Source organism: Kogia breviceps, chromosome 5, assembly GCF_026419965.1.
Source record: "Kogia breviceps isolate mKogBre1 chromosome 5, mKogBre1 haplotype 1, whole genome shotgun sequence".
In the NCBI taxonomy this organism is placed as follows: Eukaryota; Metazoa; Chordata; class Mammalia; order Artiodactyla; family Physeteridae; genus Kogia; species Kogia breviceps.
Genome location: NC_081314.1, coordinates 138,402,762 through 138,416,054, shown reverse-complemented (window position 1 = coordinate 138,416,054; position 13,293 = coordinate 138,402,762). Strand labels below are relative to the sequence as shown.

At 40.8% G+C, this 13,293-nt stretch overlaps 1 protein-coding gene across 1 annotated transcript in view; it reads left to right on the top strand.

Annotated features, from left to right (window-relative positions):
- GART (phosphoribosylglycinamide formyltransferase, phosphoribosylglycinamide synthetase, phosphoribosylaminoimidazole synthetase) overlaps positions 1-12,997 on the top strand; it is a 28,150-nt gene extending 15,153 nt beyond the window's left edge. Inside the window, exons 12-22 of the mRNA XM_059064445.2 lie at positions 1,960-2,054; positions 2,345-2,454; positions 3,163-3,361; positions 4,456-4,707; positions 4,868-5,020; positions 6,632-6,838; positions 7,926-8,063; positions 9,404-9,534; positions 9,782-9,923; positions 10,933-11,048; positions 11,145-12,997. Of these exons, the coding sequence (XP_058920428.1) occupies positions 1,960-2,054; positions 2,345-2,454; positions 3,163-3,361; positions 4,456-4,707; positions 4,868-5,020; positions 6,632-6,838; positions 7,926-8,063; positions 9,404-9,534; positions 9,782-9,923; positions 10,933-11,048; positions 11,145-11,336 (1,735 nt within the window). The 3' untranslated portion in view covers positions 11,337-12,997. The remainder of the gene's footprint in view (positions 1-1,959; positions 2,055-2,344; positions 2,455-3,162; positions 3,362-4,455; positions 4,708-4,867; positions 5,021-6,631; positions 6,839-7,925; positions 8,064-9,403; positions 9,535-9,781; positions 9,924-10,932; positions 11,049-11,144) is intronic.
- The last annotated feature ends 296 nt before the right edge of the window (positions 12,998-13,293 follow it).

Here is a 13,293-nt window from a genome sequence, read left to right as displayed (position 1 = left end):
TGTGCCTCCAGGGAAGCCCGACTGATCTGATTTTGATTTGCATTTAGTTTGAATTGAAACTACTAGTTACAGCAATATTCAAATGAAATGGAAAACTTCATGGTAGCTCATGTTTGAAAAACTCAATAAGATCAGTGCTGTTGAAAGATTTTTTTCACATTGTACGTTTTAGATATATGCAATCAATTGTCAATTATTCATCAATAAAGATGGGGGAAGGGATTTTTATTCCTTGAATTATCATGTATTTATATATTACTGTTGTGTTTATCTTTTTTATATAAATTTATTTACTTAATTATTTTTGGCTGCATTGAGTCTTCATTGCTGCACATGGGCTTTCTCTAGTTGTGGAAAGTAGGGGCTATTCTTTGTTGTGGTGCGCAGGCTTCTTGTTACAGAGAACAGGCTCTAGGTGCACAGGCTTCAGTAGTTGTGGCATGCAGGCTCAGCAGTTGGGGCTCTCGGGCTCTAGAGCACAGGTTCAGTAGCTGTGGCGCACGGCCTTAGTTGCTCCACGGCATGTGGGATCTTCCTGGACCAGGGCGCGAACCTGGGTCCCTGCATTGGCAGGCGGATTCTTAACCACTGCGCCACCAGGGAAGTCCCTGTTGTATTTATCTTAGTGATTTTGTCACAGAATTCAAGATGAAAATATTGGTTGTCTAACTTTGCAACTTTATTTGATTATACTATAAATTTTGGCCATTTCATTTGGTCACTGCATTTATCTTTATTACCGAAATGTATTTTGTAACCCTTTATTGATTCATTTATTGTCATATACAACTAACTATTCCTTTGTAAAATCAATGAACTGTTAACTGCAAATGTGAGTGTTTTGGTCTCACCACAATTACTATTGCTCATTGAGTTCATCTATGAGAAATAAATGTGTTTTAGGACAAAATGAGAAATTTTTAGCAACTTAATTCAAGTTACACTGTTACTGATAGGCAAATTTTTTAAGGTTAAATAATGGAATTTTTTTGAACATTAAAATACCATGCTAAAATTTTATTTTTTATTTTAAAATGACTAGATTCTATTGAAATGGCGTATTTCAGGGGACTTGTCATCTTAATACTCGTCTAATTCTTTAAAGATGAAGAAGATGAGAGGCTACAGTGCCAATTGCTACCTGACAAAAGAGTTGTTTTTATCCAGTAGAACTTCGTTTCCTATCTAAGCATGACCCCAGACTGCTAACTTTATTGGAGTTAACTGCCAAATTTCTCTCAAGTCTGTACCCTGGCACCTTGCTTCTTATAAAACTTGACATATTTCCTCACGTATCCCTGAATCCCACTAGTCCAGAGTTGTCATTTTTGTAAGGCAAGACTAATGAAGTCACATTGCCATTTATAAACTTGATCTCTAAATGTACTGTTCTAACTTGTTGGGACTATTATAAATGGAAATGATGCACTGAATATCATTACCTGGTCTTGCTTTTTTTTAGAGTTTTTTAAATCTTATTTCTTACTGTCTTTAGCCATAAGGAAACTGATACAGTTCTGTATTATTGCAGTAAGGGCTCAGTCTCATTATTGAGGGATTTCTTTGTAGAGTTCTCATAATCCTAATTTTCACTTTTTTGACTCCGTTTTGGCACTCCTTTCCTTCCCATACCAAAATTGAACAGAGAAATTTTACGGCCAAATATTGGTATATTTAACTGCCTATGACAAGCACTTCTGGAAGAAATAGTTCAGTTAGAGAAGTAGTTACAAATAGTGAAGTTCCAAATAGTGATGATCAACTGAGGAGGTTGTTTAAACACATTTCAATTCCTAGGACCTGCCCTAGACCAGCTAAATCAAAATCTCTGGATATGGCCCAGCATACTGGGGGATATGAAAATCACTAGTGATATCTTCTGCTTTAAATAATATTTTAAGGTTAAACTAATTCTTCCCTGGCATTTAGGTGATGTCTTTGTTTTTTTAAACTCTTTAGGGGCCTGACTTACAAGGAATCCGGGGTAGACATTGAAGCTGGAAATATGCTGGTCAAGAAGTTTAAGCCTTTAGCAAAAGCCACCTCCAGACCAGGTAAGTCAGAGTCTGTCCTTTGCTAGTTCATTAACTGTGACAAACATTGTGTATTGATTTGTGCTTTGTAGTTTACTGAGGAAGATGTTCCAGATTAATGCCAAGCTGCTGTAAGTCTTGCCCTATTTAAGCCAAACTCATAGTGTTCTGCTTTCTTATCTCTAATATTAAAAGCATTTCTTATCCATGATCTTAAGCTCAAAAGGATATATATACCCCTTTAATACCTGCTTTCTTGATCAACTCCTTGCTGTTGAAATACAGCAAGGAATTAATTTTCTCTCCAACAGGCTGTGATGTTGATCTTGGAGGTTTTGCTGGTCTTTTTGATTTGAAAGCAGCCGGTTTCAACGATCCTCTTCTGGCCTGTGGAACAGATGGCGTTGGAACTAAACTGAAGGTAATCAGACACTTATGTGAGTAAAGGCCTTTTATGAAAGATATGAAAGAATTTACTGTGTATCAAATACATATCTTTTGGGACTTCCCTGGTGGCACAGTGGTTAAGAATCCGCCTGCCAATGCAGGGGACACGGGTTCAAGCCCTGGTCCGGGAAGATCCCACATGCTGCGAAGCAGCTAAGCCTGTGAGCCACAGCTACTGAGCCTGTGCTCTAGAGCACGTGAGCCACAACGACTGAGCCCGCATGCCACAGCTACTGAAGCCCGCACACCTAGAGCCTGTGTTCCGCAATGAGAAGCCTGCACAGCGCGACAAAGAGTAGCCCCCGCTCACCGCAACAGCCCACGTGCAGCAACGAAGAGCCAACGCAGCCATAAATAAACAAACAAATAAAATACATATCTTTCCCCTCTTGACATATATGCACTAAAGAGAACCACACCAAGTAATCATACACTTGGCTACAACAGCTACGTGTTTCTAATAACAGTGTTGGTGAGGCTATATCCGGATAGAAGGGTTATCTTAGGGGGGAAAAAGGGAATACTTTCGGACCAAGTAGCTTATCGGAATTTAGTGGTCTTTTGCCTTTAGGTGTTCAGAGCACCTAGCCAAAAGTCAGTAATATTGTTAGCCTCCACTGATAATTGACAAGATATAGTTTGGAGCTTATTCTCTTATGTGGATGTTTATATTCTTCTGTAGATTGCCCAGCAGTGCCATAAACATGAAACCATTGGTCAAGATTTGGTTGCGATGTGTGTAAATGATATTCTGGCACAAGGAGCGGAGCCCCTCTTTTTCCTGGATTACTTTTCCTGTGGAAAACTTGACCCCAGTACGACTGAAGCTGTTGTTGCTGGAATCGCTAAAGCTTGTAAAAAAGCCGGATGTGCTCTCCTCGGTATGATCATCCATTTTAATCACACATCCTTCTTATGTATTTCAGCCCTATGTACAAACATGATCGGTTACCAGTATACCTAACGGGGCAAGCTATGTGTCACAAGACGAGGCAAGTAAAATATAGATGATACCGCCTAAGGAAAACTTAGACCTTTGTGCCCTCAAACCCTCCCCTCAAGGGCTCGTCCCCAGACTGAGGCTCATACTCCTCCACCATCACCCAAGCCTTAGCTTTCTCCCTGATCACTAGCCATTTCACTCCCATCTCTCTCAGTGGCCTCCTGGACAGACAGGGTAGGGGGTTGTTTCCTCCTTATGGCCCTGCAGCAGAGGCAGATCGGTTCTTGGCTTTCTGAGTCTTAACTTAAGCCTTATTTTCCCACAGAAATGACACTAAGAATAAAATGTACCCAAGGTTTACAGAAATATTAAATACATACAGGAGAATTTTGAACAAAATCTGTAGGTTGACCAAGGAACAAAACTACCTATTTTATATTACCATTTCTGTGGACAAGTATGTCCCCAAAGCCAAAATTGCCTTTCAGCCCTCTTTTAGAACAGTTCCTAATTTGGATCTGCCTGCCTAGACCTAGACCTGCCTAGACCTAGACCTAGATCGACCTGCCTAGACCTAGGCCTAGATCGACCTGCCTAGATCCTAATTTGGATCTGCCTGCCTAAACCATATTACCACCAATATGGTGGTAATATGAACTATGACATATTTTTTAGGCCAGAGCATTTAGAGTTAGGCAGGTCTGATTAAATCACTTCTCTAAGCCTGTACCATTATTGGAACATAGAGTGATTGTAAAGATCAAATATAGGTGAAAGCATTTCTGACACTAAACTGCTAGAGAAATGGTGTTATATTCAACTGAGTACTCATCCCGTAAAAACAATGATGTTTGGAGGCTATACTCACCCTTTGTGGAGATTAGCGCTATTTACCCTGAAATCATGCTTAGATGTTCGCGGAATACAGCTTTTGTTTAGTTGTTCATATGAAGAGTAGCTGGTGTCACTACTTCCTAGACAGGTTTATAAGTATTCGGTGATTTCTTTGCTCTTGTTTTCTCTTTCTGCCAGGAGGTGAAACGGCAGAAATGCCTGACATGTACCCTCCTGGAGAGTATGATCTAGCCGGTTTTGCCGTTGGTGCAATGGAGCGGGATCAGAAACTTCCTCACCTGGAAAGAATCACTGAAGGGGACGCTGTTATTGGAATAGCTTCATCTGGTCTTCACAGCAATGGATTTAGCCTTGTGAGGAAAATTGTAGCAAAATCCTCCCTTCGGTACTCCTCTCCAGCACCTGATGGCTGTGGTGGCCAGGCCTTAGGTAAACGTACTCCCATTTAAACTCTCCTGCTTGGGAATGTCTGAGCAACCACTTAGTTGGGTTAGGCTTTCGTTAACTTAAAGTTAGAATGGAACAAACTGCATATGTTTTGGTTTTATATTCATAGACTAAGTTTTTGTCTTATCTTCCTAATATACAGGTGACTTACTTCTAACTCCAACCAGAATCTACAGCCATTCACTGTTACCTGTCCTGCGTTCAGGACATGTTAAGGCCTTTGCACATATTACCGGTGGGGGATTGCTAGAAAACATCCCCAGAGTCCTACCTCAGAAATTTGGGGTGGATTTAGGTAAGATTGCTAAAAAGAACGTTTGCTCAGAAAACTGTTATGAGAAAAAATACACTGTGGGAGGAAACTTTATGGGTAGTTAGTACACATGTGATTATACCTGGAAAATTCTTTTTTTTAATATTATATTTATTTATTTGGCTGTGCCAGGCCTTAGTTGCCGCATGCAGGATCTTTTTAGTTGTGGCATGCAGAATCTTTAGTTTTGGCATTCGAACTCTTAGTTGCGGCATGTGGGATCTAGTTCCCTGACAAGGGATCACACCTGGGCCCCCTGCATTGGGAGTGCAGAGTCTTAGCCACTGGACCACCAGGGAAGTCCCTACCTGGAAAATTCTTAAATCATTGGGGCTTCTTGGGGAAAAAACAGGACTGACCCTTTTCCACCTTTTCTCACTTCATTAGTCATGTTTATAAGGCATAAAGTCCCCGTGTAATTGACTTAGATGAAATTCTTTAAGCAGATTGTCCAAGAGGGTCAGTAAGCACAAGCTCTATCAAGATGGAATCAGGAACATGCTGGGTAGGGAAGTGGTAGTTATTAAATAGTCCGTGCAGGGGATAAAGGAGACCTGAACCAAGGCATAGAGAAGGGAAACAGATTGGAGAATCATTTTGTGCTTAGAAGGAAGAAGAAGTCCCAAGTTTCTAGTTTAGTAGGTGAGTAGATTTGGAATAGGAAGTGGAAATACAGTGTTTTAAATCTTTGAAGTATTTATTGTAGTGTTTTTGTGAGCAGAAGTTAAGTTGGGTACTTATATGCAGATAGTAATAGTTAATTGCAAAGAGAATAGGAGGGACCAAAAGGTTGTTCCTCAATATTCCACCTACCTTAAAGTTTGGCTAGAGGTAGAATTTCTAAAAAAGAATAGTCAAAATCTGGCAGTAAACCATGTAAAAGTACCAACTCCAAGCAAGGATTTCAACATGACACTGGTTAGCAGTGTCAAAAAGCAGCTTGGTGAGGATAGATGTCACCCCCCATATATTGGAGCGGGGGTGATGGCAGAGATACAGAGACAATGAGTGAAGATTGCTGTTTCAGGAAACATTGGTTGGGAATTCCCTGGTGGTCCAGTGGTTAGGACTCAGTGGTTTCACTGCAATGGCCGGTTTCAGTCCCCGGTCGGGGAACTAAGATCCTGCAAGCCATGCAGCAGGGCCAAAAAAAAAAAAAAAAGGAATTTTATGTGTGTGTCTATATAGGTATTACCTAAAAATTTTTATTAGAGACTTTTGTTGTATTAGAGGATATGTTCTTACACCTAAATTTAGATTTTTTTTTCACATTCACAAAAGGGTAGTATGCCAACCTTTACTGGAATTCAGCCATTAGAGCATCTAATTCATTAGGGGATTTCTAAGAATCTAGTTAGTTAACGCAGCACAAAACTTCGCTCAATTATGAATACTGGCCAAGTGTGACAAGAAAAGTGTTCTTAATGCCTGAGGTACAAATAGATCCCCCCAAAACTTCTGAAAGGCCAGTTTATAGTTTTACCCTCTATAAAATAGCAGTGCTGGTTTTAATTTCCATAGGTTTGTATATGTACATACTCCTATACTTTGTGTCTCTAATAGGTTAACGGAACAACTCTTGCCTGTTTTCAGATGCCCGGACCTGGAGGATCCCCAGGATCTTCTCGTGGTTACAGCAGGAAGGACAGCTCTCTGAAGAAGAGATGGCCAGAACATTTAACTGTGGGATTGGGGCTGCCCTCGTGGTATCCAAGGATCTGACGCAGCAGATTCTGCAGGACATTCAGCAGCACGAGGAGGAAGCCTGGGCGATCGGCAGAGTGGTTGCGTGTCCTGAAGGTAACTGTTCCTTACTTAGTTGCTCTTAGATTTCAAGCCATTGATACGGCAGACTATCTTTACGCAGCTGTAACATGAAAACACCCACGCCAGTGATACCACGCATCTCCCCATTTCTGCCTCAGCGTTCCGACACCTCTGTGTAACAGCCACACATGCACAACTACACCCTGCAGGACAGCCCTTGACCGCGGGGTGAGAACTAGTGAATAATGCCCACTTTAGGGACAGAAGAAGGGAACGGTTCTGAGGCACAGTCTACATGGCTCCTTTGAGGGTCTCAGTGGAATCCAGCCCCAGTTGCCCACAGTGGTGACCAGTTTAATAACCCACTCTTACATTGGCTCTTCCCCATCCTCATTCTGGTTCCCTAGGATCACGTCCCAAAGTAATCACCTAGCGTGTAAGACCTTGTCTCAGGCTCTGCTTTGTGGTTCAGCTCAATTCAAGGAGTAGTGAGCAAGCACCCTGACCAGGACTGTGCATGACTCAGAACTCTGTTGGAAGTACTAGAAATTGGCAGATTGACAGAAAACCAACTCAGATTCTCTAACAGAGATGTCAAGGCTTGTTAATTTTGTCTGTATCTGCCTTCCATCCCTTTATTGTGTGGCTCTCATTTTCAGGCAGGCTCTCCAAATGCCGGAAAGATGTCTTGAGCCCACATCCTAAAACTCACATTGCAGTAAGAGAGGCCCTCTCTTTCTCAACATCCTGTATCAAGTCTTTGAATGGCCTTGCTTGGGTCACTTGCCTACCCTTGAAGCCAAGAGGTCATAGCACTATTGTGGATGCAACACTTGTGGGAAAGGGGAGACAACACCGGCAGGCAGTAACATATCCACTTTATGTTTAGATATAGTGCTGCAGCTTTTAGTTGAAGTGGGCAGTTATATATGTTCACCATCAGGAAGTTTGTTTGAATGAGTGACGATAAGTAAAGCAAACCTATCATTTTAGTCCTTGCATATCTTATTTTCAGAATAAAATACAGTACTCTAAAGTTTTTATAGAACACTTCTCTTTCCATATTACTGTTAATTCACAGTTGTTCTTTTTTTATTTATTGGGTGTGTTTGAAACAAAGGTTCTCCTCGTGTGAAAGTCAAGCATCTGATTGAAACCATGCAAATAAATGGATCAGTATTGGAGAATGGCACCCTGAAAAATCATTTCTCTGTTCAACCAAAAAAGGCAAGAGTAGCTGTCTTAATATCTGGGACAGGTGAGATGTGGCTTCCTCTTTACTATAGAGCTGTAGAAATGCTCTTCCTTTTCTCCCACCCACACGCCCCCCCCCCAAAAAAAAAAAAAAAAAAACCCTCCTTCCGACTGTGAGAACACTCTCAGTATTGGGGCTGGGTATCATTAAGGAGTGTTATCTTTTCTACATCCTCAGTCTTCCCACTTAGGCATTTGAAACAGCTTCTAAAGGAAAAATAGAGGGTGTTAGGAAGATGGTTGAAGAGAGAGAAGCTAGAAAAGACAGAATGGAAATTCCAACTTCTTTTTTTTTTTTGGTGCTAGGTGGGCCTCTCACTGCTGCGGCCTCTCCCGTCGCGGAGCACAGGCTCCGGACGCGCAGGCTCAGCGGCCACGGCTCACGGGCCCAGCCGCTCCGCGGCACGTGGGATCTTCCCAGACCGGGTCACGAACCCGTGTCCCCTGCATCGGCAGGCGGATTCTCAACCACTGCGCCACCAGGGAAGCCCCCAACTTCTTTTGAATCATAGCTTTGTAGTTGAAAAGTCTTCGGACAGTTGAGGCTTTTTTAAATTGTTAATAGTAACAATACAAAATTTGTGTTTGACTCTTACGGACAGCGGGGTAAAGTACTAAGAGCATTGTATTCTCTCATATGGATGGATATAGTATGATTCTTTTTTCCTTTCTTTTTTTTTTTCCATTTTTTTTTTTTTTTTTTTTTCATTTGCACCATGCCATGCGGCTTGTGGGATCTTAGTTCCCCGACCAGGGATTGAACCCAGGCCCTCAGCAGTGAGAGCAGAGTCCTAACCACTGGATGGCCAGGGAATTCCCTCCACTGTTTTAAGTAACATTGCTATGAACATTCTCTTAAATATACAATAAGTTTGTAAGTGCATATCTGATTATTTCTTTAGGTTAACTTTCCCAGAAGTATAATTGCTTTACAAGTCTATTTTAAGGTTTCAATATACTTTAGACCCAAGTTGATGGTAAAGCAAAGCAACTACTGTAAGGGTCATAGTGGTTTATTCTTCTTCAGAGGGTTGATTTTTTTTCTTGCTTAGTTAAGCAGCTTATCCCTCATCAATCAGTTTTAAAATCATGTTATACTGTTCTACTGCTATGCTAAATCATATTATTTTGCAGGAGCAATTACATATCCTTGAACCAGAAGTGCCTATGTTTTTGTAAGATACTAACCCATTATTCCAAGAGGAACGGAATTTTAAAGCCTCACATATTTTGCCAATCTTTTCTAAGACATTTTTATTCAAAAACCTTGACCATTCCCTATTCAAAATGGTATAAACATTTTCAAGAAGTGTGTACTCACCTGTGTTTTTCTCCCTTTTTCAGGATCAAACCTCCAAGCTCTCATAGACAGTACTAGGGAGCCAGGGAGCTCTGCACACATTGTTGTTGTGATCTCCAACAAAGCTGCAGTGGCTGGCTTAGATAAAGCAGAAAGAGCCGGAATTCCCACCAGAGTAAGTTACTTTGAAAAGTATCTTTCAAGATTATTTAAACTCATAATCTGCCCCCAAGTGTTCTTTGGATGCCTGGATTTGGGGTGGGTGCTGGGCTTGCCGTTATACTCATCCTGTCCATTCCTTAATTCCTGACATCACGTGTATCTTCAGAAGGAGGTGAAGTATGGTCTATGTAAAGGTTGAGTTTTAAATTATTTTTGGTAATTTGTTGGAAACAGGTTGTACTTATCTTTTTCTATTCCAGGTAATTAATCATAAATTATATAAAAATCGTGTAGCATTTGACACTACAGTAGACCAAGTCCTTGAAGAGTTCTCCACAGACATAGTCTGTCTTGCAGGATTCATGAGAATTTTATCTGGCCCCTTTGTCAGAAAATGGAATGGTAAGCAAAAATTGTCTGATACTACATTGAGGAATTGACTGAAAATGGGCTGTACGGTGGTTAACTCGCCAAACAATCCCAGTCACGGTATTTGCTGTGATGGTTTATTTTGACACATGTCGTAACTGAATTTCCTTTGCCTTTAGCCCAAAGAATAATGATTTATTATCCTGCTATAATTACGGTTTCTAATGTAGCTTAGGTTGGTTTCACATTACTGCAAACATACTATTTCATCTTCTGGATAAATATTGGGAAGAGACTTCTTTTACTTGTTTAGAAGCAAGAGAAGGTGACTCTCTGTATCCCAAAATAGAGTTCCTCTTCTGGGGAACTGTGAACCATTGCCAGAAGATGGAAAGGAAGGCATTGTTGCCAGATAACGTAGTATCTGCTGTTAATGCCTTTCCCACAGAAGTTTTGACTGCTTCCTGTGGTTCTTTTTTGTGCACATATTTGGTCAATAAATGTATTTCCTCTTCGGAGAGTTTGTTTTCTTAAGTGAATATAGTTAGAGCACTTGTGGTGTAATATACCACAGGCAATGCTTTTGGTGACAAAAGGCACACAGACTGACTAATCTGGCATCTGTGGATTAGTTACATGTGAACATGCCACTTCATGGTTAGAAGTCAAGCACATAGACACTACGCAGGAACCTCCTGTCCTTCTAATATTATGCGCCAGGGACAAGTTGAATTTTCTTCAAGAGCCCTATGATCCAGATTAGAACCCCTCCTATCCAGCTTTGAGTCACTGCAGGTGCCTATTCAGAAGCCCCTCGGTTTGTGTTCAGCTGTGCAAGGCAGAAACCTGCTGCTCCCAGGGCCTCCTTGGATGAGAACGTGTATTTCACTTTTCTTCATTTCTGTCTTTGACAAAGAAAACACCCATCCTATAAAAACCTTGCTCCTATTGACTCCTGATTCTAGACAGGAAAGTGTATGTTCCTTTGACAGAATACATAGGGTTTCTAAATTCTGACCACTATGTTTTAATTAATTTCCAGGGAAAATGCTCAACATCCACCCATCCTTGCTCCCTTCGTTTAAGGGTTCAAATGCCCATGAACAAGTCCTGGATGCTGGGGTCACCGTCACTGGGTGCACCGTGCACTTTGTAGCTGTGAGTATGTCTCTTTCTACCAAAATCTTATTAGTATTTAATGTAAATTGTACTTAGCAGAAGTAATGTTCAAAACTTTCTCACTTTCTTTTCCAGGAAGATGTAGATGCTGGACAAATTATTTTACAAGAAGCTGTTCCGGTGAAGAGGGGTGACACTGTTGAAACTCTGTCTGAAAGAGTAAAATTAGCAGAACATAAAATATTTCCCTCAGCCCTCCAGCTGGTGGCCAGTGGAACTGTACGGCTTGGAGAAAATGGCAAGATCTGTTGGGTCGGAGAGGAGTAAAGCATCCTAATCCAAGAATGGAGCCAGCTTTGAAAGAATTCTAGCTTCTTGCAGGGTGACTTTTATTGTGGACTCAGCCTGAAAGATATCTAAGACATATATGTATTGCTTCCAGTGGTCTTTCAGGTTTTACCTGTTTGGGGCCTTTTTGTTCATCATCAAAACAGGCATTCAGAATTCCTTTTACTTTCAGCCAAATAAGATACCAAAACTTAATCTTTCTTATATTCTTTTTCAAAGAGCTAAGAAGTCTAATAAGTTAATATCTCTTCCCCATATTGTATATCTGTACTGATTTGAATGGAGACTTCTCTAGTTATCCTGATCCTAAGTTGGTGTCATAAAATTTTGAGGTAGCTCCCATTTCTGAGGGATAGTGTTCTTTGTAACTTTGAAATATCATTACACATTCCTATAATAATTGACAATTTTTGTAATACCCAGATTTTAGCTTCACAGTTTGGGAGGATGGAAGGCAATCTACTAAGACTAGTAAAGAGTATAATGGAACTGCATGATTTCCCACTCTAGCCAGTCATCTCTAATGTGGGTATGCAGTTCTGGAACCGGGAGGTCTAGGTTGACATACTGGGCCACATGTGCATCACCCTACACAGAGGACCACATTTCTGTCGTAGCTGAGCAAACGGAAAGGCCACCTGGCCCATGGGCAGCCAGCCGGCCTCAGACTGCTGAGCCACCTTCAGGGCGGCCTAAGAGCTCTGCCTGCCCAACAGGGGGGCACCTTACTGGAAGGGTACCTCGAAGCCCTGTTCAAGTCCTCCCTTGGATTTTAAACTCAAAACTTAACGGCATAGGACTCTTGCAGTAGTTATATACAGAAGAGAGTAAACTCTCGCCTTAATACAGGAAAGAGTAGAGGGTCAGGAGAAGCAGAGTGCCAGAAAAAAGGACGGACACCTTTGCCAAGAGACCCTCATCACTGCCTCTGGTGCAAGTCAGCTTCCCCAGGCAGCTGGCCAACATTACCCTACCTCTCCTTGACTGTAGTCAGCAACCGCCATCAAATGATGTCCAGGTACATCATTTCATATAGGTGTCTTTGCTGCAAAAACAACTGACTCATTTTTGTCTAGAGTTCACTCAACATAATAAGCAGCGATTATGTATATGCCAAACTATCCTGTGAAGTTTTTAGAAAGTTAGAAGATATAAAGGAAAATGTTATTGGTTGATAAAATCATATACTGTAATAAAAGCAGAAGCTGGTACCAGGGTAAATTAGAAAAATCAGTAAGAGTTTATGACTTTAGAAATACAATTTTCCAGCCCTTATTTAGACACTAATATCCACTAAAAGGAACCTGGACACCATGGAAGGTAGCTGATTCAATATCTTCAGATAGGAAGAATCAAAGTGTGTCTGAAATATGTGGTTGACAGAAACCAAAAAAAAAAAAAGTTGGAAGTAGCAGGGATGATACTGAAAGGAAAGAGGAGTCAGCTGAAAGGGTGTCCTACTGTCTAGTTCGTGATAATATTATTTGGACATGTTGAGTGTGTGAGCAGCTGTTGGTTTATAATGATACTCAAAGAGAAAAGGTCATTTAAGTTATGAAAAAGGCAATGCATAGAAGGGTGAAAAAAAGATGCGAGTCTTTTATTAATGTAATAAATATGGATATTTGTCTTTTATTATAGATGTCTCTGTTTCTGTTTGTGTAAGCAGGAGTAAAACAAATGAGCCCCTACATCGTGTTCAGGTAGAAAGTTACGGGGTGGATAGGGGAAGGAGGGTTCAACTGTTTTATCAGTTCTGCTGGTTACACACAACAATCAAAAAGGATTCAAGTGTGAGTTCCAAAATGATGAGTAAGCCAAATATTCTAAAGAGGAATGTTATAATAATTTCTAAGGGATTTCAGTCTCTAAATGTTCCTTCTTAAATTTTTTACCATTTTTAACTACTATACATAAACATTAAAAATAACTCAAG